Below are 21,235 nucleotides of genomic sequence, written 5' to 3'. Positions count from 1 at the left end.
TCATGTAAATATGGAGAGGCTGGGGTTATTTTAGCTGATGACATGCTTCACCAGCCCTGAAAAATAGAAGACAAAGAATTGCTCAAAAAATAGCTTAAGATTTAAGAATGTGAAACTTTATGTCCTCATTAGGTATTTAGAGAGCAGCATCCAATCTTAAGGAAAGGGATAATTTTTGTCAGATTCTTATAAAAAAAGGCTTTATTTTGAACAAGTTTTCTCCATTTGGTTTTACAGTCTCAACATACATCATATTCATGGACAAGCAGCATTTTCACAGAATAAGAGCCAAATACAAAGAAGAGAAAGCCACTTGGGATTAACAGTTTCAACCTAATTGACTCAGACTTCAGAAAAACCTGTATGCTGTCACTTATTTGAGGTAAAGGAATTCCATAAATTAAGATCCACTGTTCAACAGAAGAGTCAATGATGAAATATTTGAGAAGTAGGAACCTTGGGGAGGAGGGGGAGGAAAAAAACAAATCCTAAAGACATTATGGGCAACAAGAGAAGGGGGAGGTAGGATTTCCACTTGGTTTGTATTGGTGAACCAACACTTGGGTCTATCAGGTGTAAATGTTGAACCAAATTGGTGCCGTTTAAATTTCAAATTTGATGAATTTTACTGGTAGCAGAGTCTCAGGAGGTGAACCTAACAAGATATGTCATGCACTTAGTTAATCTGCTGAATGCTGTCACTAGGCACCCATTAGAGTATCCAGTAAAATCTGCTGCTTTCAGTGCCCATTCCAACATAGTCCAGTTACATGGGGAATTTCTGGGCAGCTGTGCAATCAGATCATAAAATGATACATTTGGTAGAGGTCTAGAATGCTTTCTCACATAAAATTGTATTGGCGGAGAGAGAAAAATCAACCTTCCACTATCTGTTCATGCAAAAATATATACCTGCAGTGAAACAGGATTTAGATAAAACAGATTAAAGCCATTACAGGGACACATTTGTACTTTTTTTAAACTAACTTTATAGAACAACTAACTTTTAAACTAGCTTTACAGAGCAAATCTTAAACCTTTTAGATAGTATCCACGCTGTATTAGATACCATTTAAAAAACAAAAAAACTATCCTCACCTTTTGTAGTCTGAGATTTAAATCACCTCACCAATAATCCTGAATCTCACTTAAGAGAAATATGGAACTAGATTAATATCCTGTAAACTCTAAGAACTTAATTATCAATGTGAAATTCCTAATGCCCAGAAGGAATACATTTCAGCTCAGTCATTTAATGCCAGGCACTGCTCAATTTCTTCCAGTAAAGCATCCTTTGTTTTATGTACTTAAAACAAAACATCATGTGGAGATGGGCTTCACTGCCTGAGTGATATTTCTTCAAAAAGGGTGCTGGCACACCAAGTTCCAAAGTCTGGTTGGCCAAACCATCCAGTGGGAACAAAAGAAATTTGAACTGAACTGGTGCAAGAATTTAGCTTAAGAAGCAAAGCAGATTAATTTAGAAAAGCTCATTTTATAGTATTGTTTTGTTTTCCAAGTTCCAGTGAGAAAAATGGTTTTATACCTAAGAGGCAGAAAGAAGCTGGTTTGTTAATCAGCTGACTATGTGATGCATCCATATCTTATTCCATTTTTCTGGAAGAATCACCAAGGAGCAGATTTATCATTTATTTAGTAAGTTATCTGGCTCAGAACTAAGGAAGCTCTAGCAAATTCTCTCCCCAACTGGAAAGCTGTGTTTTATTGCGTAGGTTTGTGCACATAAAGTTCTATTCTGCAGAAATATGATTAATGACCAAAACTTCTTGCTACGTTAAACTTTGAATAAAAGCAGACATGAATGAGGTGAAACTGCAAGTCAACCATTGTACAAACTGTCTCTCAGAATTCCAACATTTCCACTGAAGCTTTAACACTTTGGGACACAACCTACGATGTTCAGCAATTGCGCAACTCAAGCTCAAAAAGAAAAAAACACCCTAAAAAAATCTGTGAAGGAACTGCCATCTGTCCATTAGCTTTCATCACACTCCAGACCATGAGGAAGGTGGAAAAAAGCTATCTTTTCCACTAGCATCCAATTAGTTTTCTATGACCTTGAACACTAACAAAATGCTTTTCATTAAATGACAGGTGAGAGAGCATAGATTAGAAAAAAACAATGTGTTCAGAAATTTGATCCCTGCATTCAGGACCTTGCATTTCCTTCAACAACACTTCTCTATCATGTTGCATGGAGCATAATTTTGGTGGGGTTTTTTTCACAAAACTCTCACCTGCCTATTAAGAATCATTGAATAAAAATACATTTTTTCCACACTGCACTAGGCAACTTTCTTTCCAGCTAAAGAAAGGAATTTAGTCATGAATTATAAAAACCTGAACTACGAACTCTGGCACAGCCAGGAGGAGCCACTCAGCTATGCCAGAGTGCTTAGAAAATAGGCAGCCAGGAGTAGCAACTCAACTACTCTGGAGTGCTTAGAAAATAGGCTTTAGATTTTACACCAAGAAATTTGATTTATTGTAAATGCCACAGTCACATTGATAGACAGAGCACAGACTTCTGGTAACAAACAAACATACATTTTTGTAACTAAGCGTTTCTACTCAGTAAATAAATGCATTTTGCACAGCCTTCCTCTTAAATGTGCCTAAACTAACCTAAATAAGCAGACAGCATAGCAGAAAAGGGAAACTTATGTGAGTAACTGTTTCTTAAGCAGTATATTATTTTTACTATGTATATAATATTTTATATTATATACACACACATTTTCATCAACAGTTCAAATTATACCCGAATAAAATAAAAAAACCCCAAAACCCAAACCAAAACTGGCGCTCCTCCAATACATTTACCACCTTTCCCTCAGGCAGACTTAATCCAGGTATATTTGTCCAGAGAGGAATGACAGTTAAAAAGACTCACCCCCCCCCACAAGAAACAAGTTACACAAAGAATACTGTATCACTACAAATTTTTTTATTCAGAAGCCCATCTTTTTTAAAAAAAACGTCATTATGAACTTGTTTGGTCAAACTACAACACTTTTCTAGCAGACATACAGTAAAAATGGCATGGCTCAGAATCGACCGGACCGTTCGCGGTCCCTTGACCGCCTCCTGTCGCGCTCGCGGCCGCCTCCTCCTCCGCCACCGCCGCGGCCGCGATCTCTGGATCGAGACCGGCGCTCGCGGGACCTCGACCTGGATCTATGCCTGAAAAGGAAGGTTGGATATTTTATTCTTTCGTCCCCAGGCAGCAATTTACTTGCACTACCACATGATTGAGAATGGGAGTTATGAGGGAGAAGAAAGGCAGCCTGTCATTAAAAGGATTGGTTAATTGGCACTTGGGCTGCAAAGCCCAATGTATTTACAGACTGCCCGGATTTCATACTGGGAGTCAGCACAAATGGGTACAAAAATTGGCTGTTCCCTGTAGTCACCTGTTGCAATGGATGTTCCAATTCCACCTGTTTCCAATCCCTAAGGAAAGGCATGGTTACACTGCTGTTATTTAAAGCAGGAGAAGGGGACACCTGCTTTGGCAGACAGGAACAGCTCTTAGCAACAGGCACCAAAAGCCTACAGCTGCTTTTAAGTCCACTGATATTACATCAATTGCATTAATTAGCAATTACAATCCAATTCTCTGTTGTTGTTCCCTCTACATGATTTCCAGACGCCAGGACATCAGCACTGGCAAAGCATCTTCCCTGCATCTTAAGGCTGATAAATTCAGGAAGGGAGCTAAAACCACCCAGAACATACCACTATCACAGCTACTACCAATCAGCATTCCTGAATCTGAGACTTCCAGATTTGTAACAGTGACCAAAAGATTAATATAAAAAGCACATTTGGTCTTTTTCATAAAGCATTCAAGTATCTGAAAAATTTACTTAGTCACAAATACATGTGGCTAAGCAACACAATCTGTTTTTCAAAGTTAAATTCATCCTCACAGATTCTGAAACACTGCCAATTAGAGATGTTTAAAGGAAAAACACATTCACAATCCCAGGCTCCTTCTGTAATTGACAGAAATCTACAAAAGTCATACTATATATAAAAGCAAGATGAAAAATGTTATATGCCGATCCTAAAGAGCAAGGTCTTAAATGCAAGTAGATTGAATGCAGTTCCAAGTGAACCATCATAGTAACAGCAGTGGTAAAAGCCCTTCTGCAAGGTACCTCACTAAATGAATAATTTAACATATAATAAAACGTATTTATCAATTTTTTTTAACCATTAAGCAAAATTACTTCTCCTTTCTCCTAGTGGGAATTCCTATCAAGAAGGGACACACTGTGAAGCTAAAAGTGAGCTCCTTACAGTGACTGGCTGGTATTAGCAGTAAGAAATTAATACAGGCTACATTTCACCATTAACAGTTGAAAGCAAATAAGGCTGAGTGCTGAGTATAATCCAGAGATATGCTTGACTGCACATTATGCAGAAAGTTGCCAATCTGGTGCTGCAAAAATGCCCCACTGGCCAGGCAGCCTGTATCTAACAAAGTCCATGAGTTAGAAAAGAATAAAGAAGAAGAAGCAGCATAAAGCAACTTCTCCAAATAATGTCCATCTGTACACTTTACAGTTTGGAGATCTGAACAGGGGCCTATGTACTCAGTACCTCAGTGAGTCTTCTCCTTGAACCCTGCCTTCCACACCAATCTTCAGCATCCACAGTGCTGCAGAGCAAGAAGCACTGTATTTTTAGAGCCCTACTCCTTTGTTCTAAATTGGCCACTTGCCAGCTTGACTTGATGCCCTTTGGCATGTGCCAGAAATGCATCAGAAAAAACAAGAGGACTTGGCTTAGATTTAAAGATTTGCCTTCAGATTTTTCAGCAACTGATCTTTAAATTACTTGCTTTAGTAGTGTTTAAAAACAGACTTACTTTTTACGACGCCGCCCATACAACTCGCGCCTCAACTCTCGAGAAATGGGCTTCAAATGCATAAAGTTGCAGAACCCTCCTCGTGTACACTCTCTGAAACAGAATTCAAGAGGCACAGTTACAATTCCCAGCTCTGCACTGTCTGCTAAGACTTCCCAACACCTCTGATATTAACCAAGTACATTAAGGGCATCATTTACTAACACTGCCTCCCTTCTAGGAGAAAATCCCCAAAAGATGGCAAAAGGCAAGAGGCTCACTGCAGATACCTGAAGTGGTTTTCTCCCTGCACTCAGCTACATGAAATCCACCCCCAGGCACCCGCCCTGCTGTGCTGTGAGGGCAGGAGGGAGCCCTTGCTTTACCCCATCTCGTATTGACGGCAGCAGGCCTCCCTGAAGTCAGTCACAGGGGAGAGCTCGGCGTGGATGGGCTGCCCGTTGAACCAGCGGTTGTTCAGGTCGATCACGGCCTTCTCCGCATCCTCCTCACGGCGGAACTGAAAGTAAAACCAACGTTTTCCTTACAGTACGGGGAAGAAACAGGAGGAGATAAAAGATTCCTGTCAAATCAGTTGTGTGATATCTGAAGCTCAGGGGTAGTAATGAAACTAGAAGTTATTCCAGATTTCTTGGACAGTCCATCAAATCAAGGGTAAATACACCAGCTTTTTATTAGCTGGGACTAAAGGGCAATCAAAACATTGATTTTCCTCTTCATTAGCTTCTGTTTGGCCATTAAGTGGGAAAGATAGTCAACAGAAGATACTGTGTTTTCTTAGTACAGCTTTAAACCAAGAGAATGCTTATAAACACTTTCTGAGCGCCAACAGTCCTGATGTAATGCATTTTTTCAAACATTTAAGAGAAAATTATATAAAAACTGAAGCTTGCATTCATTTAAATGAGCATTTACAAAATTCAGATCCTGTTTTACGATGAATGTAAAACTTAAATTTGAAATGCCTTTTCACAGCTAATTTTTTTAAAACAACTTTTTTTCTGATTGTGACCTACACAGTCAAGAATTTCAGGTGTGAAAATACTTTCCAACTGAGGGACTGTACAGCCAAAATATTCAAAGGAACTCTCTCACACCTCCCCCACAGAACACTGTTAAATTTTTGCAGGTGACAACTTTGTACTCATTATTCAAGAGATACCAATGACTTTTAAAAGTTAAACCTAAGTGCTCCAGTTTGCACCTTGAACCACCCAGCTACCGCCAAATCTGACTTGGTCACAGATACTGCATTTGACTGGGAAGTTAGAACATTAATGCACCTGTGGCATATAAACCTCTCTCATACTGATGTGCATTAAAGGGCAGCATGATGCTAAGACATATCCCAAATTAATCCTGCCAAACTGAACAGTCCAGCAGTGGCGGCTGTTTGTATTAAAGAAAAAAAAAGTGTTAATGTTTCTGAAAATGACACAGATTTTAACTATCAAGAAAGCTTCTCAAAATCCTTTAAAATTTCTTTTGGATTCCTTTAATGCTTTTACTCTACTTGAAATTGTGAAGTTGGAGAGTAGCTTATATACTGAAGAGCTTCCCTTGCAAAACAAGATCTACAATCACACAGTAGCTTTTAAAATTCTACATCAATAAATACCACCCCTCCTGATTAGATGAACATCTCTTCACCCTACCTTTACGTATACATTTCCAACTAGGTGATCTCCAAGGTTATCACAAACGTTCATCTCCTCAACTTCACCGTATTTCTCCTCCATTTCTGTGAAGACCTCCTAAAGCACAAAGCAACCCAAGCACAACTTTGTAGCACGTTATTTTAAGTACAGAAATATTGCATCTAGCTCTAAGTAAGTATAAAAAAAGACCTTTCCTGGAAAAAAACAAGACCACTTGATTTTTTTTTTTTTTTTTTTTTTTTACATTTTTGGGTTTAAAATGAGTACTTGCTTGGCCATCTTTAAGCACAGCACTACCAAGATACAATAAAAACCTACAGAAAACACACACAGCATTTACAGAATACACAGGATGCACTGAAAACACAACACAGAAGCCTTAATGCTAGTTTCAGGTACTTTGTTTCTAAACAAATAATTAAGAATACTTTATATTTAATAAAACAGGAGATTATACAATCAAAATGCTACATCACTAATGTTAAAGCCAGCCTATTTCAAGCAGTCAAATTAAGGCCAAACTAACCAATGGTTACACCAGGAAATATATAACAGAAAGCTGTATGCTTTATATAAACACTTGAGGAAATAAGTTGGGTTTTTTTATCCTGAATCCATCTAATTGTGCTATCCACTACATCCATTGAAGTTATTTGTGGTGACAAATCCAGTGGCACTGCAATGCACCTTTACATACCTCAAAGAACTCATCATAATGTTCCTGCATCTCAACATCGCTCACAGCACCTGCAAAAGCCAAAGAGTCAGATCGATTAGAGCCTGCCAGTGAGGAAGAGGAGATTTTGATCAAACTACAAAACAATCTAGAGAGGCCGTCTGGAGCATAAGAGACACCATATAGCATGGAGCTAACTAACAGGAATATTGCAAAGTAAGGATGTGTGAAGAGCTTTGAGTCCCCAAAGTATCCGTCAAAACATTACATTGATATGATCAAATCAAAGCAAGTTTTAATCAGAGCCAAACTTGTATGCCACAAATTTAATGGGGAAAAGAATTACTTTGAAGTATCACTTAAAATTTAATGTACAGTCCCACTCTCTAACTACCAACAATTTTACCTAAACAGAAGGCAAGTGCTTTATTACAGTTCCATACCTTAAAATATTATTACAATTTAGTATTACTCTTCCTAAAGGCAGAAATTTATGTCCACTTCTCCAGCATATCCACTACAATTTGAGAGCTCACAATGCAAAATAGCCTGGAATATTTTTTTTTTTTAAATTTGCTGAAAATAATCATTGAAATGACACACTTTTCTCAGTGCCCTGAATGCTTTGCAACAGAGAGCTATTTTCTAGTTGAAGTTTGAGTGTCACTTCATTTTTCTATAGTCCTGCAGAACATCTTTCAGTGCAAGACATGCCAGCCTTATATTCAAGTTACAATTGTTTTCATGCTACAAGCTGGACTTCAAAAACGAGCGCTGCTTGCCTGCTGCTACAAAACCCAGAATAAGTGTGGCTTATTTTTCAAAGCATTAAAAGTATAAAACTGAGCTTCATTTATTTCTTCCAGTATACAGCACTTTAAACAAGCTGTATACATTAAAGCCATTAGATTAGCTCTTCAGCAGTTAAGTGATTTATTAGGATCAAGCGGAGCGGTTTTACAACAAGTCCTGCGTTTTATGCAAGAAAAATATGCTAGTGTTTAAAATTACAAACCAGACCGGTTTAAGTTCACAGAATGTGAAAGACAAGAAACTGAGCCAGTAAAGCTGAGTTTATTCATTTTCAGGCTGCTATAAAAAAAATGTGGCTAGTATTACCACTTGGACAAACTTTATGTTTTTCTTCAAAGGCTCTAATATTAACCAGCCACACTCTCTGGAACTGCAGTTCCTGTTCTTCCACCCAGCTCACCTCCGTAAGAGGCATTGGGGCATTTGGTTTAGAGTTTAGGCTAACAGTCTTTCTGCATTTGAGACGTGTTTGCTTTGAAGAAATTTCTTCTCCCCCATGGTTATAGCAAATTAAGGAATATCAAACATTAAACCAGTAATTCTAGGCAGTTTAATACTTAACTATATTCCCAAGGTTCTGCCAACACCACTGATAACAGCTTACTAACACCTAAGGAATTTTTTGTTGTTTTTAAAAGTATCAGAGAGGAGCTCTGTGAGCCTCAGTGGGAGTAAGTATTTTTTGCCAGTTGGACAAGTACTAGAACTTCTTTTTGGTCAAATCAGGAGATAGATCACAGGCAACAGTTAGTTAATGACTACTTCAATGACCTTCTAAAGTGCATACATATGCACAGGCTTTACAAACATCCATATTCCAGGGCTACAGGTATCTGAACCATGAGAAGCCCAATTACTAATTAAAATACTCAGGAAAACTATTGCTGTTCCAAACTAAGGTTAATCCTCTACGACGGCAATAGAAAGGAAGACAGTTAAGCAACAACGACAAGGCATTAAAACAGCTACCCAAGTTATCCATTTAAAATACATGCAAATACTTAAGTAGGGAGGAATATCCAAAACCAAGGAGCCAGGAGTTTCAGCAAACCTACTGCCTGCAGAGCTCCAGCTCTACCCCAGGAGGTACAGTCAGGCTCTGGCACACAGCTACTCACTCGTCACAACAAACTAGAGTTGGATACCAGCATTTACAACACTGGAGGATCTGTGCAGGACTCTTGCAGCTGTAAATCTAAACAGCTCCACAGACCAAACTGCTGTAACTCTGTGCAAATTAGTTACCAGCTCATTGAGAGTTCAGGGAGAGAGTAGAAACACCCAACTGGAAATGTTTTGGTCTACTGAAACATCGTTAACTACTAAGCATGTGCAAGGAGAGAACCTACAAACCAACGGAACTGGTCAGGCATCTAGACAAAATGACACAGCTCATTTACGTGTCCAGCTTGATTGTGTGACAAAAACAAATTACATAATCGAGCCATTATTCCTTTTAGAAGCAAGAGAGACAGCATTGACTTTCAAGTTAGTGGCTGATTCACAAAGCACTTCTAATCAAATGCTGGTAACTAATCTGAACTAGTCTATAAACCAACAGTAAAAAAAAAAAAAAAAAAGAGAAAAAAAAAATAGCCAAACAAAGCTTTATTACCACACAGTCAATACTCACTTCAACAAGAAATATTAGTTAGAAAAGAACACCGACCCTTTTTTGGTTCTAAACTTTTTTTTTAAAATCTTATTCTAATATTGATGATTCAATTACAATGATAAATCAATTAATCACCGATCAACAATCCTGGGCATTAACGGCTGCCAGTCTCACAGGAGGTGTGTTTGCTTATGCCCATTTGTATCTCAGGAGGAGTCATTAAATTACTCCATGACCATACCCAAATGCCTACCCCTCCTCAAAAGCACTTAAAAAAAATAGTCTGAGGTAAATATGCCAAATAGCATTGGAATCTGAATTTTCAAAGCGTGGAAAGAATTTTAAGCATGCACCCATCCAAAAAGGACAGCTGCTAGAAGGGGGTTAGTCAGTCATGGTGTGTTCTTCCAAAGTGCACTCCCTAAATGGAAGCTGCATTGACCTAGGACAAATTTATGCATGCAGTCTGAAAAGTTTCAGTTCAAGTTCTCTTAACATTTACAGAGCAGGACACTTGTTCTGGATGAAGGCAATGTGTCACTGTCCTGCTCTTTTCGACAGTGGAACCTAATGGATAGCACAAAACATACAGAAAACCATTCCTAGGATGCAGGCAACTGGCAGGGAAGAGAGGTGACAGGAAGAAAGCAGTGCAATAACACTGCTTCACAGGGGAAGTACAATTTCAACCCTTTTTGATTTTAATAGTTGGTATTCAGATTCCCCTCATAGTTTTAGGAGTAGGGAGGAAGGTAGTAGGACAAAAAAAAAGATTTTTGTTTTTTTTGGGTTTTTGGGGGTTTTTTTTGTGTTTGTTTTGAACACATGTAACAAAACGTGGTCAGTTTGATCTGTTAAACTAAAATGGCAGACCAGTTTAAGTCGACACTGAGCTCTGACAATCAAGCCCAGGGAACCAGTGAAGGAACTTGTATGAACTTACAGCGCAAACCGTCAGCAGACTGGGAAGAGTTTTGAGGGTTACGGTAAATGTTCAAGAGGGCAATGGTCTGAAATACAAAACGCAACAACTTTATATTATGGAAAATAATTTTAACAAGAAACTGGTTTCCTTTAGGGTCGCTTTAGCCGAGTCTGTGCTGAAAGAGAGGTGGTTATTCTCTCCCAAGCAGGAGAACTTGCACTTAGCTGGTGACCTTTCTATATCAACCTAACACTGTAAAGTAATAGAGATCTCATGATACTCCATTATTGTATTCTTGATTTCACTCCATTCATCTATATTACTATAGAGGGGCTTTGCAGGATTTCAGACAGCTCTGAAAATAGGTGGCATCCAAACACAGCAGTCACATTACAAGCAGAGTAATTTGAATTTGGTATTACTGAATGGCTTCTTAGCAGCAAAATCCCAGGAAAGGAAGTAATACAATAATAAGAGCGTAACATGAAATCTCCATTTTCCTAAAAAAGTTAAGATGAAAGAAAACCCGGTTTTGGGACTTACCGTACATCACATATATACCTATTTTGTTTTTTTGGGGGGGTGTTAGATCAAGAATTTGAGAAATGCCTGCAGTTTAACCCTTTCAAAAGAATGCAGTGTTACTAAGTAACCCAGTGTCACTTTGCAACACAAAAGGGAACCTGCATCAAGCCCAATTTGTGCAGTCCTTTCTGCATTCAGAACCGCACACGTTCCACAAATCCTTGATCTGTGCGCAAGAAGAGTTCCGTCACTTGTCCTGTTTGCAACAGCTTTATGTCAGCAGCTCAGAAGCCAACATTATTTTCTCATAATTAGGAGTGGGCTCTTTAACACCATTCTTTAAAAAAATTTCTCCAACTGTGGGACTTACAGTGTGAGCCGTCAGCCGTCTGTGCACTGTTTTGGGGGTTACGATAGATGTTTTGAATCAAGATGGTCTGCGGGGAAAAAAAATAAAAAGGGGAATTCTACTGGCTGCTGTGCATAGAATAGACAATTGCAAAGAGACAACTTGTTTGCAAACAGCTAAAAGTAATATTTTATCCTTAAGACTTCCTTTTGTATTTGCAGAGTATCTTCCAAAATTGCATACAGACCATCATATTATGAAAACAGTTTTAATTAACCACCAAGAAAGAGCTGCGTTTGTCTCAAAATGGGAGGTGTGAGGCCCAGGAACCTGAAATGTCACACGAGGTATTCTGGAGGTGCCTAAACTTTCGAGACCAGATTCACTACTGCAAGTCTAGCAGGGGGGAAAAAATAAGTGTTATGTGCACAGCCATGTAATACATAATGCCACAGTGTCCAAAATTCTACACCAGACCCTAGGGCCTTTAGGCAACTGCTACGTCTTGTTTTGTGCATCAGGGTTTTCTTGGTGGAATTTCTGTTTAAATAATATAATAGCATCAAAGGTTCACATGTTTCCGAGCCTTCAAATAAGGACAATATCCTTTTAGCCCTTCTGCTTTTTACTTGAAGAATTAGCCCAGGCAGACTTGAAACCTTACATTTGTACCGTTCTTCTTAAAATCAAGTTGTCTGAAAAAACAAACCATGTTTAAGTTAGTAAACTAATATTGCAAAAAAATTCCAAACGTCCATATCACTGTAAGCAGCTCAAAAATTGAGATTTGATTACTTAAAATACAAGTTTAATGTTAGTCAGTATGAATCGCAATCCCCAAGTAACTTTAGCTTAGACATTATTATTATTATTAGTCACAGTAAGAATTCAGAGCTTAAAGAAGTCGCAGGACCAGCAATGTCACACCTACATTCACTACCCATTTAACATGTAAAAAACCATACAACTGCAACATCACATTTACAATCACACACTTGTTTCATTATGGGTCCAGCCATACCAACCAAAGCTTTGTGCTTCCTTGGCCCAGGTTTAAACTACCTGTGCTTCAGCCTACGACTGGAGAGTGCCAGAAACAAGCACCTCGTTAGGGTGTTTCTGCTGATGGGGGGTAATTTGATCACCCTGGATTGTGTGACCTTTCCTAACACAGCTCTTCTGTAAAGCAGCTGCACAAGGTTAAAACATTGTGCTGGTAACTTTCCCATTAGGAAGATTCCTGTTCTATTTTCTATCACAGCTGATTGTCAAGCTGCACACAAATGTAAGATTTCTGCAGCCCCCACACACTACCAGGGAGCTGGGAGATGACACAGCACAGGAGGCTGTGCAGTCCCAGACATCCCTGGATGAATGGGACGTGTCCTGCTGACCCACTTCAGTGGCACTGCTAACCAGAGTCCAAAGCAAAGCTAAAGGCTGCCCTGAGAGAAAGTTGTAGCTGCACAGAAACTTTTATTGGTAAAATAAAGAAGTCAGGGTTGTGGGGGGTTTTTTTGTTAGGTTTTTGGGGTTTTTTAAACTTAAAAGACAACTACTGTGGAAGCTGTCTGCTTTAGAAATATTTTTTTTTTCGTAGCCAATGACCTAAATTTAGGTCTTTAAATAACCAAGTGCACATCAACTTGTGCTCCATGTAGGTCAGGAACATGGGATAATTTTGAAAATGGACAATACTCTTTTGAAATACAGTATCTGCATTAAAAATTTTAAAATCCTAGAAGCAAAAAGGTGCTTTTGTTGTTTAAGTACCAGAAGTCCCTATCCACCAGTAACCTTGATAACCTCCCTTCCAAGTCCCCCTGCCCACTCAGTTTAACTTGATGCTCATAGCTCTGAACCTGTCACATGGATAGTGCTCCCCTCCCTAATTCTCCCCCAAACCAACATCAGCCCACATTTCCCAACTCTGCTCCTAAGCAGACTAAATGAACTTGCAGAAGACTCTGCTGTTATGTGAACTTTCCTCTGTAGTTAAAAATGCAGTAACTTCCAAAGGCACTAATGCTCATGTACAAAACGCCCAAAGAAATTAATCTGTGTAGCTTGACAATCAGCATTGATAGAAAGAGGGAAAATAGACATTTCTCCAGGAATGTGAATCGTGAATATTGTACAGCTCATAATAACAAGAATGAGAGCCCTGTCACTCGCTGCACCTTTTCCAATTTGTTTTTTATTTCTGGCAGACATGCAGCCCCACATAATATCTCTTAACAATATTCACTGAGCCAAAGACTAAATAATCTGTCATGCCAATTGATAATTCACCCTCAGCAACCAGGCAAGTTGTTTTCAATAAACCATTTTTTTTCAAAGGAAGTATGCAAGTCAATCTTGAAACTTAAGAGCCTGGGTCAGAGAGCAAATGTAATGACAGATGAATGAGTTTTATTCATTAATTAGTTTTCTTCTATCATAGGCATAAAAGACTGAAGCTCCCACCTTTGGGACAGGTGGGACGTGCTGCCATTGTCTGGGATTTAAAAACTCTGGGATGGTTTAAGTGCCTGAACACCACTGAGAAGGCACACTCACCTGAAAGTTAGCACTGGTTGGTCTCTACTACAGGCAAGCTTACAACAGCCTCGCTTCCTGCAGCCATTAAGGGTGACAGGAGATGATTAGAAATGCTGGGAGAAGTCAATGGAATACCCCCAAAAAAGCAAAGACCCAGATAAACTGGGGCTAAAACTGAACTAATTAATCTGGAGTTTGCTAATTATTCACTTGTATCTGAGAATCTATGTTTTAAAGAAGCCAGAATGTACTTCCACAAGGAAAAAGGAAAAAAAAAGGGAAACAAACCTGGCTAAATGTTGGTTTGTTGTGCAACCGAGAACATCTGTCTCCATGGCGACAAGCTCCAATTTTGAAATAAAATGAGCAGTTGACTCTGCAAGAAAAAAATGAATGAGGTAGTTACACACTGGCACAGGAAACACTAATCTGCAAAAAAAAAAAAAAAAAAAAAAAAGAAAGAAAAAAAAAAGAAAAAAAAAAAAGCATATGCCCTAAATGTCTTTATCTTGATGTGGAGAAGTAACACAGAAAAAAGCTCCACACATCAGAACTGTACAGGAAAGCATTCCAACAAACCTGCCCACATTCATTCCTTTCAGCCCTAATTTACAGCCAGTGTCTGCCCAGTTTCCCCCAAAGTGGTTTCATGATCCACCACACAGAAATGATCTCTGTTTTACTCTTCTGCTTCTTCATTCTTGTCTTTACATCTGTTTCAGTACGTGATGGGATGGAAAATAAGGAGAAAAACCGCCTGAAAATTTACCCTGGGAGCTCTGTGGCTGAGCTGATGCAGCCCAGAGGTGCAGGCAATAAAACCTGAAACTGACACAGTTGTACCTCTCTCACCTGTTTAAGTTAAACTCTAAGGGTAACTCAGGCTGCTACCAACACAGTACCCAAAATAACTCAGGGAAAAGAAAATCATGTTACAGAAAGAATACACATAAGCAAAATAAATCCATTTAGTTAAGGCATTTCCATGAATATAATTAATGATTTTAAGAGAAAGCTGCTTTCTGTTTTAAACCACAAGCTTTTCTTGAATGATGCATCTCATGACACCTTGATAATGATCTGGGTTTAGAAATGCTACCAAAACTCCCACAAAAAGGTGTAATTCACACAGAATGATGAAAGAAAAACCACAAGGAATTTAGTTACCTTGACAGGGAAATGCAAAATTCTGAAGGGCAAGAAAACTATTATGGGCTATATATGGGTAAGTGGAAATATTAGAATTCTCCTGGAAGAAAAATTATTATTCCCACAATTAACACCAGTTCTTTTTCACAATCCTGTGTAATCAACATCAATTCATGGAGGGGAGAATTATGAAAGTACTAAAGCACATCTGATCTCTAGCAAAGCATTCTACTGTAAAATTGCAACATGCTCACTCTTCATTATGTTTTTGAAAACAAACACTTAGCATCATAAAATACTTACTGTCTTTTCTGAACTCTAACCTGAAACAAAAAGAAATACCTAACTACAAAATTTCCAGTAGTGCCTCCAACTTCAGCACCTTCTGGAAGGTTCCGTTTGCTTTTTTTTTTTTTTTTTGGTTACAGAAAACAAGAGCTGCACAAGAATTTCATGCCTGATTAAAACTCTGAAACCGTAAATGCATTAAATTCCTATGTATCTCCTTTGTGTGAAAGGATGCTACAGTAACAGAGCTCAAAAGAGAGGCTGCCGACACTGCTTTCCTGGAATGGCAGCACTACAGTGCAGAGCAGACGCCCCACGGCCAGGGGCTGACAAGAGTAATTTAGTCCAGCAGCACATCGATGCCCCCTTTTCATTTTTACGAGTGGAAAAACACGCCGGTTTGGTCAGGGCCGATGGTGACCAAATTTTCGTTAGGAGGGTTTTGTGTGTGTGCTTCCAACAACCAGAGAAACTAGAGGCGTTCCCGGACGCGTGGAAGGCTGCAGGCAGAAGCCTGTAGGATCAGGATGCAGCAGTCGGGGAAATCCTCCGCACCCTGGGGAGGGGGGAGAAATAACCAGTCGCTGTCCTTGCAGCAGAGCGGGAGCTCTCAGGCTGCTGCGAGGCTCAGGGACACGAACAAAAGGGGAACAGGAGGAGGAGGAGGAGGCGCTTTCTGGCAGGAGGCGGCGGGAAGCTCCGGCACCCAGCGGCCCCGGCAGGAAGGCGCAGCCGCGGGGGGAAGGGCGGAGGGAGGGCGGCAGGGCGCCACGAGGCGCAGGCACACCCTCATGGCGGCCGAGGGAGGGGAGGGCTGGGAGAGGAGGAAGAGAAGGAAGAGGAAGAAGGGAGGGAGAGGGGAGGGAGTGCCCGAGAACGGCCCCGGCCCGGGAGGGGGGAGGGGGGGGAAGGGGAAGCGCGTGGGCGGGGCCGCCGGGCGCGCGCGCGGGAACGCGCGAGACCCACGCGCCGCCGGGCGCGCGCGCTCCCGGGAGGGGGGGGGGGGGAAGGGCCTGAGGGAGGAGATGGCGGGGTGGGGGGGAGGGGAGGGGGGACGGGGAGCGCGGCCGCCTCTCGCTTCCCGCTTCCCGCCGCATTCCAGCGGGATGGGAAAGGCGGGGGACGTGGTCCCGGGCGGCGCCCCCGAGGTGGGAGTGGAAGAAATGGGCGAAACGGGCCGGGGGTCCCCCCGCAGGGAAAGAGGGGCAGGGAGAAGGGAGGCAGGGCTGACCGCCGCGATCGGAACAGGCCGCGTCCCCGCGCAACCCGCTACGGGCCTCCGGCCTCCCCTCCAGCTTCCCCCCTCCCTCCCGGGGACACCGGAGCCGCGGGAGCGGCGCGGGAAGCGGGGGAATGGGGCCACTCACTTGTCCTTCTCGGTGCCGAAGATGGAGGCCAGGTACTCCGCCATCTCCCACCGCCCGCCCGCCCGCCGGACCGCCCCGGCGCCGCCGCCGCGTCACAGCGACCGCGCCGGAAGCGCCGAGGGAAGAAGGGGGGGAGAGGGGGCGGGGCGGGAGCCGCACGCGGGGTCGCCGCGGCGCGCGCGCAGGGGCGGCGGGGCGGGGCCGGGGGCGTCCCGCTGAGGGACGGGAGCGGAGCCTCAAGGCCGCGGGTTCGAGTCCCGCCCCCGGCAGCGGCTGAGGGGACGGGCTGTTCGGGGGGCGGCGGCGGCTTCCAAATGCTGGAATAAAGGGATTCTATCAAAGGTGGTGGGAAGTGTGATGGGTTGGTTTTTTTTTTTTTCCTGATCGTTGTGTTGGGAGGTTTCTTGGAATTAGGGGCCAAAAGGTGCACGTCCGAACGCAGTGAAGTGAAATTTTTGCAAGGGAGTAGCGATGCGCCCGGAAGACTCCAGTAGTGTACATCGCTGAAAAACCACATCGGGAAATAAACTTACTCATTCCGCTGATCCAGAAAACAAGACTCGGCGCTCAGTGTGAGACAAGAAAAAAATTCATCTCAGATATTTTGTAATTCCCTGAAGCAGTTACAAAAACATTCTGTAGAGCTCACAGCTCCAGCTGGGCCGTTCACTGAATCGTGGAATTGTTTGGAGTGGAATGGACCTTAAAGACCATCTCGGTCCAAGCCCCTGCCATGGGCATGGACACCTTCCACTAGACCAGGCTCCACTCTGTGATAAATATCCTGGAATTAATTCGTGTTTATTATGATATGCTGTATAATTCCATTTTAAATTTAAGGAATAAAACATTTCTGGAAAGGACTGCCTATGCCAGGAATCCGGGAGTCGCCCATTCTCAGGAGAATGACGGGTGGCACCACCAGAAGATAAGACCTATCAAGATAACCCCGGTGATCAGCAGCAACGACCCGGTGATCAACACCTGATAGCTGTCTTATCAAACCTCGTCAAGACTGTGCATCTGAAAACTGTATTCCCGTAAACCTGAACAATAGTCCATTCCTCCCCGGAAAAACACTGTACACCAGACCAGCAACACGAAAAGCGACTAAATGAATATGCAACAGAACCAAAGAAACAAAGACGGATGAAGTAATCTATTGCGCAAGCCCAAAAACTGTATAAAAGTAGACCCTGCGCAGACCCAAATTGTGAACCGGGGGGATTCTGTGCCATTGAGGCAGGATCTGTGGTTCACCCAGCGCCGATTCCCAGGATCGGAACTGTATTTTGCTTGTGGCTTTATCAGTTTGGTTTTATTATTATTATTATTTGTAAATTTATAATAAATTCTTCTTATTATTTTATTTAATTAAATTGGCTGATCATTTATAATAACTCCAAGCCTCATCCAAGCTGACACCTCCTGCAATTCTGGGTTGGTTTGAGCTGTGACCTGTCTCAGGACAGGGACAGTCCTCCTGACACTGCTCCATGTCCTGCCATGTTCTTTCTGTGCTCTTTAGGGATGTAAAGCTCACCTCCTCCTTGCTGCTCCCTGCTCCTTCCAACAAACTTGCACTGATTTTTGCTCCAATGTTTTTGTTAAAGCCTTCAGCTGAAACATGTCAAAATACATTTTTTCCTGGGGAATCAAAACACGTTTTCAGTGTTTGAAACACGCTGGGTTGTGTGGTGGTGTGAGTCAGGGGAAGGGATCTCTGCCTAGCATGGTAACAGCAGCCAGTCTTTTTCCATGTTTTTTTTTTTTTTTTAATACCTATCTATAAATCTCAGACTAGTGATTTACTACAGGTTACTCCCTGCCCCAAATTGCTCGGTTCTGTTGGGTTAAATGCTGCCACAACCCCTCCCCTGCTCTGCCTCCTTAAGGCTCATTATCATCACTGGGACAACTATCAACGCAGGACAAAATGGTGACAACACCCAGATCTGATTTGGAGATAAAAGGGCTGAGAGGAAAAACGAGGAGGGAAGCAGCTGGTTTCTAAAGAGAGGCAGAGCTAGGAGGAAAGGCAGAAAAAAAAATTACGAAGCAAAAGAAAGCAGTGCTTGGATACAGAAAAAATATTAAAACAAACACAGAAATACATCCAGGGGGTCAGTACATTAAGTGCTTATAGCATTCACTGGAAAAAAAGCACTTTCTTTTTGCCAGTGCCTAGAACTATGTGCTGAAAAGGTACCTGGAGTTCCAGGCCAGTGCATAGGACTTGGTTTCTCAGGCTAAAGGGATTTTGCTAACAGTGCGTATGCAGGGATAATTACTGACCCACAGCCAGCAAGCCCTTTGTACAATTTTACCAGCTCTCTGCTTGACACCTCTTGGAACAAGGCACAACTGTGAGGAAAGAGAACCAATTTAAGATGAAATGTCAAAAAATTAATCTGAGAAGGCAGCCCATGTACAGTGGAACAGAGCTGGAGCTGGTAACCTCATCTAATCTACTTGCATGCCTATACTTCACTAATCACCATGGTTATATAAGCAGATCTTTGATAAGAACCATAATTATAGCAACCCCGGGAAAGGCTGCACAGCACAGCAGAGAGGATGGTGAGGTCTTTGGAGCCAGATCTTCCATCTGGGTCTGGGGGAGGACTGGCTGTGGCTTTGTTTCATCTCTTGGGGCAACATGCACGGGTGTGAAGGACTCTGCCACCACGCACATGGGGACAGACCCTCTCTGAGGTCCCCAGGTCACCCTCAGCTGAGCCCTGACCCTGCCACTGCTGTGAGGGCAGGCTAAAAGTGGATTGGGACCAGCCTGGCACCAGGGACAGTCCCTGGGGCTGGGTGAGTGGCAGGGAAGAGGAGAGGAAATGCTGAGTCAGAGCCTTGGAGAAGCAGCAGTGCAGACACTGCAGAGCGTGGCTGAGGGATTTGCCTGTCTCAGGGAAGCTTTTCCTTGGAGAGGCTTTGAGATCCAACCCCTGATTAGGAGCACTGCTGATTTTATTATCTGTTGCTGTTAGAGGGAGCTTTACAGTTGTAAACCAGGAAAATTAATACAGTTGCAGGGCTTTTAAGTTCAAAACAATATTTGATGCGATCAGAACTTTCATCCAGCAAGCTGCTGTGCAGTCTGGGGTCAAGGCCATCATTATGGCAGTTTGTAAAAAGCCCTCTCTCCTTGCCCAGAGGAGCTTACAAGCTAGACAAAAATGCCATCCTCCCCCGCTTTACACAGGAGACATAGAGAGCAGGGAATTTCTGAACATCAAGGTGGACAGGAGATGAGCAGAATCGGGGTAAGAATGTAGGGATAGCCTTGTTGGTTCAGACGAAGGGTTCACCAGGCTGCACTTGCTCCATCTCCTTGCTCACACACGAGGCAGCAGGACCCTTTAGCTGGCAGTGAGGGTGGAGTGCTCTGGCAGGGGACAGAAAGAGGAATATTCTGCACTCAGTGGTGAGCACTGGTGTGTTTTGCAGCCTCCTCTCATTCATGCCTCAATTCACAAGCAACTTCTGGTGCCCACAGCTGCAGCTTTCACTTCTGGCTCCTCCAGAACCACTTCTTAATTTTTTTAAATTTTTTTTTTTACCCCATTGTTAGTGCTCTCCTTATCTGAGTGCAAATCACTTGTTTTCTCCCTGTTGTGCCTCCCCATAGCCCTCCAGTCCCCCTTGCTAGGCAGAAATTCCAAGTTGTTCAGGATACGTGCTAGCCTGGCCCAGAAGAGAAGATGTCAGTTGAGACTGTAGCAATACCAGCCTGGCAGGAGAGCTCTAAAACCATGCATGTGTTTTTCCACCTTTTTCACCTTTTTCCAAGGTGAACCACATCCCTTGGCCTCCCTCTGTGCTGATCCCTGTGCTTTCCCCAAATGTGGGCAATTGGGCAGCCTCACTGTGCTGTGGCCATGGAGGGATGGCATCCCTATTCACCACGAAAAGAAGAAAAACCTCTTTTCTTCTGCTTTCAGTGTCTGCCCCTGTGAGTGTAATCCTGGCTCTCCTGTCTCACACCTCCTCTCCCAGCCTTCTGAAGTGCTGCCCCAGGGCTGTTCCTGATCCACACCCCGAGGGCCAAAAGGGTTCACTGGAAAATATCAAAATCTGTCTCATAAGCAGACCCAGCTGCTCCTTTGAGAGAAATTCCTCTCTGGGCTGTCCTGGGCAGTTTGGAGGAAGCATTTTGTGATAGCAGCTGATGTCTTTTGACCTTTCTCAGTACTCTTTGAAAAATTCTCCAGGTATTGCTTGCTTGCTGCCCTCAGGTACTTTGAGGACCAAGAGGATACCAAGGCAGTGAAAGGAGAGAGTTTGGTAGAAATATCTTATTACATATCTCCTCCAATGACTTGTCCAGTGCCCCTGAGCCCAGACAAGCTTTTTGCATAGTGTGGTAGTTTGAAATAGCTTGTTTTTTTGGTGAGGAGGAAAAAGGGTCAGAGGAGATGAT

General features: G+C 42.4%; 1 protein-coding gene across 6 annotated transcripts; it reads right to left on the bottom strand.

Annotated features, from left to right (window-relative positions):
- Positions 1–172: 172 nt before the first annotated feature.
- Positions 173–16,912, bottom strand: U2AF1 (U2 small nuclear RNA auxiliary factor 1). 6 transcript variants are annotated; one of them, XM_066177085.1, is made up of 11 exons: positions 16,804–16,863; positions 15,452–15,992; positions 14,288–14,375; positions 14,018–14,074; positions 12,123–12,153; positions 11,480–11,546; positions 7,253–7,302; positions 6,553–6,651; positions 5,263–5,396; positions 4,898–4,990; positions 173–3,204 (listed from the first exon to the last, which is right to left on the bottom strand). In XM_066177085.1, the coding sequence occupies exons 3-11, from the start codon at positions 14,332–14,334 to the stop codon at positions 3,069–3,071; spliced, it is 714 nt and encodes a 237-aa protein (XP_066033182.1). In that variant the 5' UTR covers positions 14,335–14,375; positions 15,452–15,992; positions 16,804–16,863; the 3' UTR covers positions 173–3,068. The 6 variants fall into 6 exon arrangements, with proteins under 6 accessions (XP_066033182.1, XP_066033181.1, XP_066033184.1 ...); XM_066177084.1 differs by lacking the exon at positions 15,452–15,992 and having other exon boundaries at positions 16,804–16,888; XM_066177087.1 differs by lacking the exons at positions 12,123–12,153; positions 14,018–14,074; positions 15,452–15,992 and having other exon boundaries at positions 16,804–16,912.
- Positions 16,913–21,235: the final 4,323 nt, after the last annotated feature.

Source organism: Chamaea fasciata, unplaced genomic scaffold (assembly GCF_029207755.1).
Source record: "Chamaea fasciata isolate MVZ Bird 193981 ecotype frontalis unplaced genomic scaffold, bChaFas1.0.hap1 SCAF_2, whole genome shotgun sequence".
NCBI lineage: Eukaryota > Metazoa > Chordata > Aves > Passeriformes > Sylviidae > Chamaea > Chamaea fasciata.
Note: the sequence above shows the minus strand (reverse complement) of the source record. Positions and strands in the feature narration are given on the sequence as shown.

Bases quoted from the DNA above. Each gene is read 5' to 3' on its own strand.
- U2AF1 (XM_066177084.1), bottom strand. From the start codon at position 14,334: ATGGAGACAGATGTTCTCGGTTGCACAACAAACCAACATTTAGCCAG. The intron at 7,303-11,479 runs GTAAGTCCCACA...TGGCTTTTGCAG, and splicing joins GACGGCTGACGGCTCACACT to GTGCTGTGAGCGATGTTGAG. The intron at 3,205-4,897 runs GTAAGTCTGTTT...CTTCCTTTTCAG, and splicing joins TATGGGCGGCGTCGTAAAAA to GCATAGATCCAGGTCGAGGT.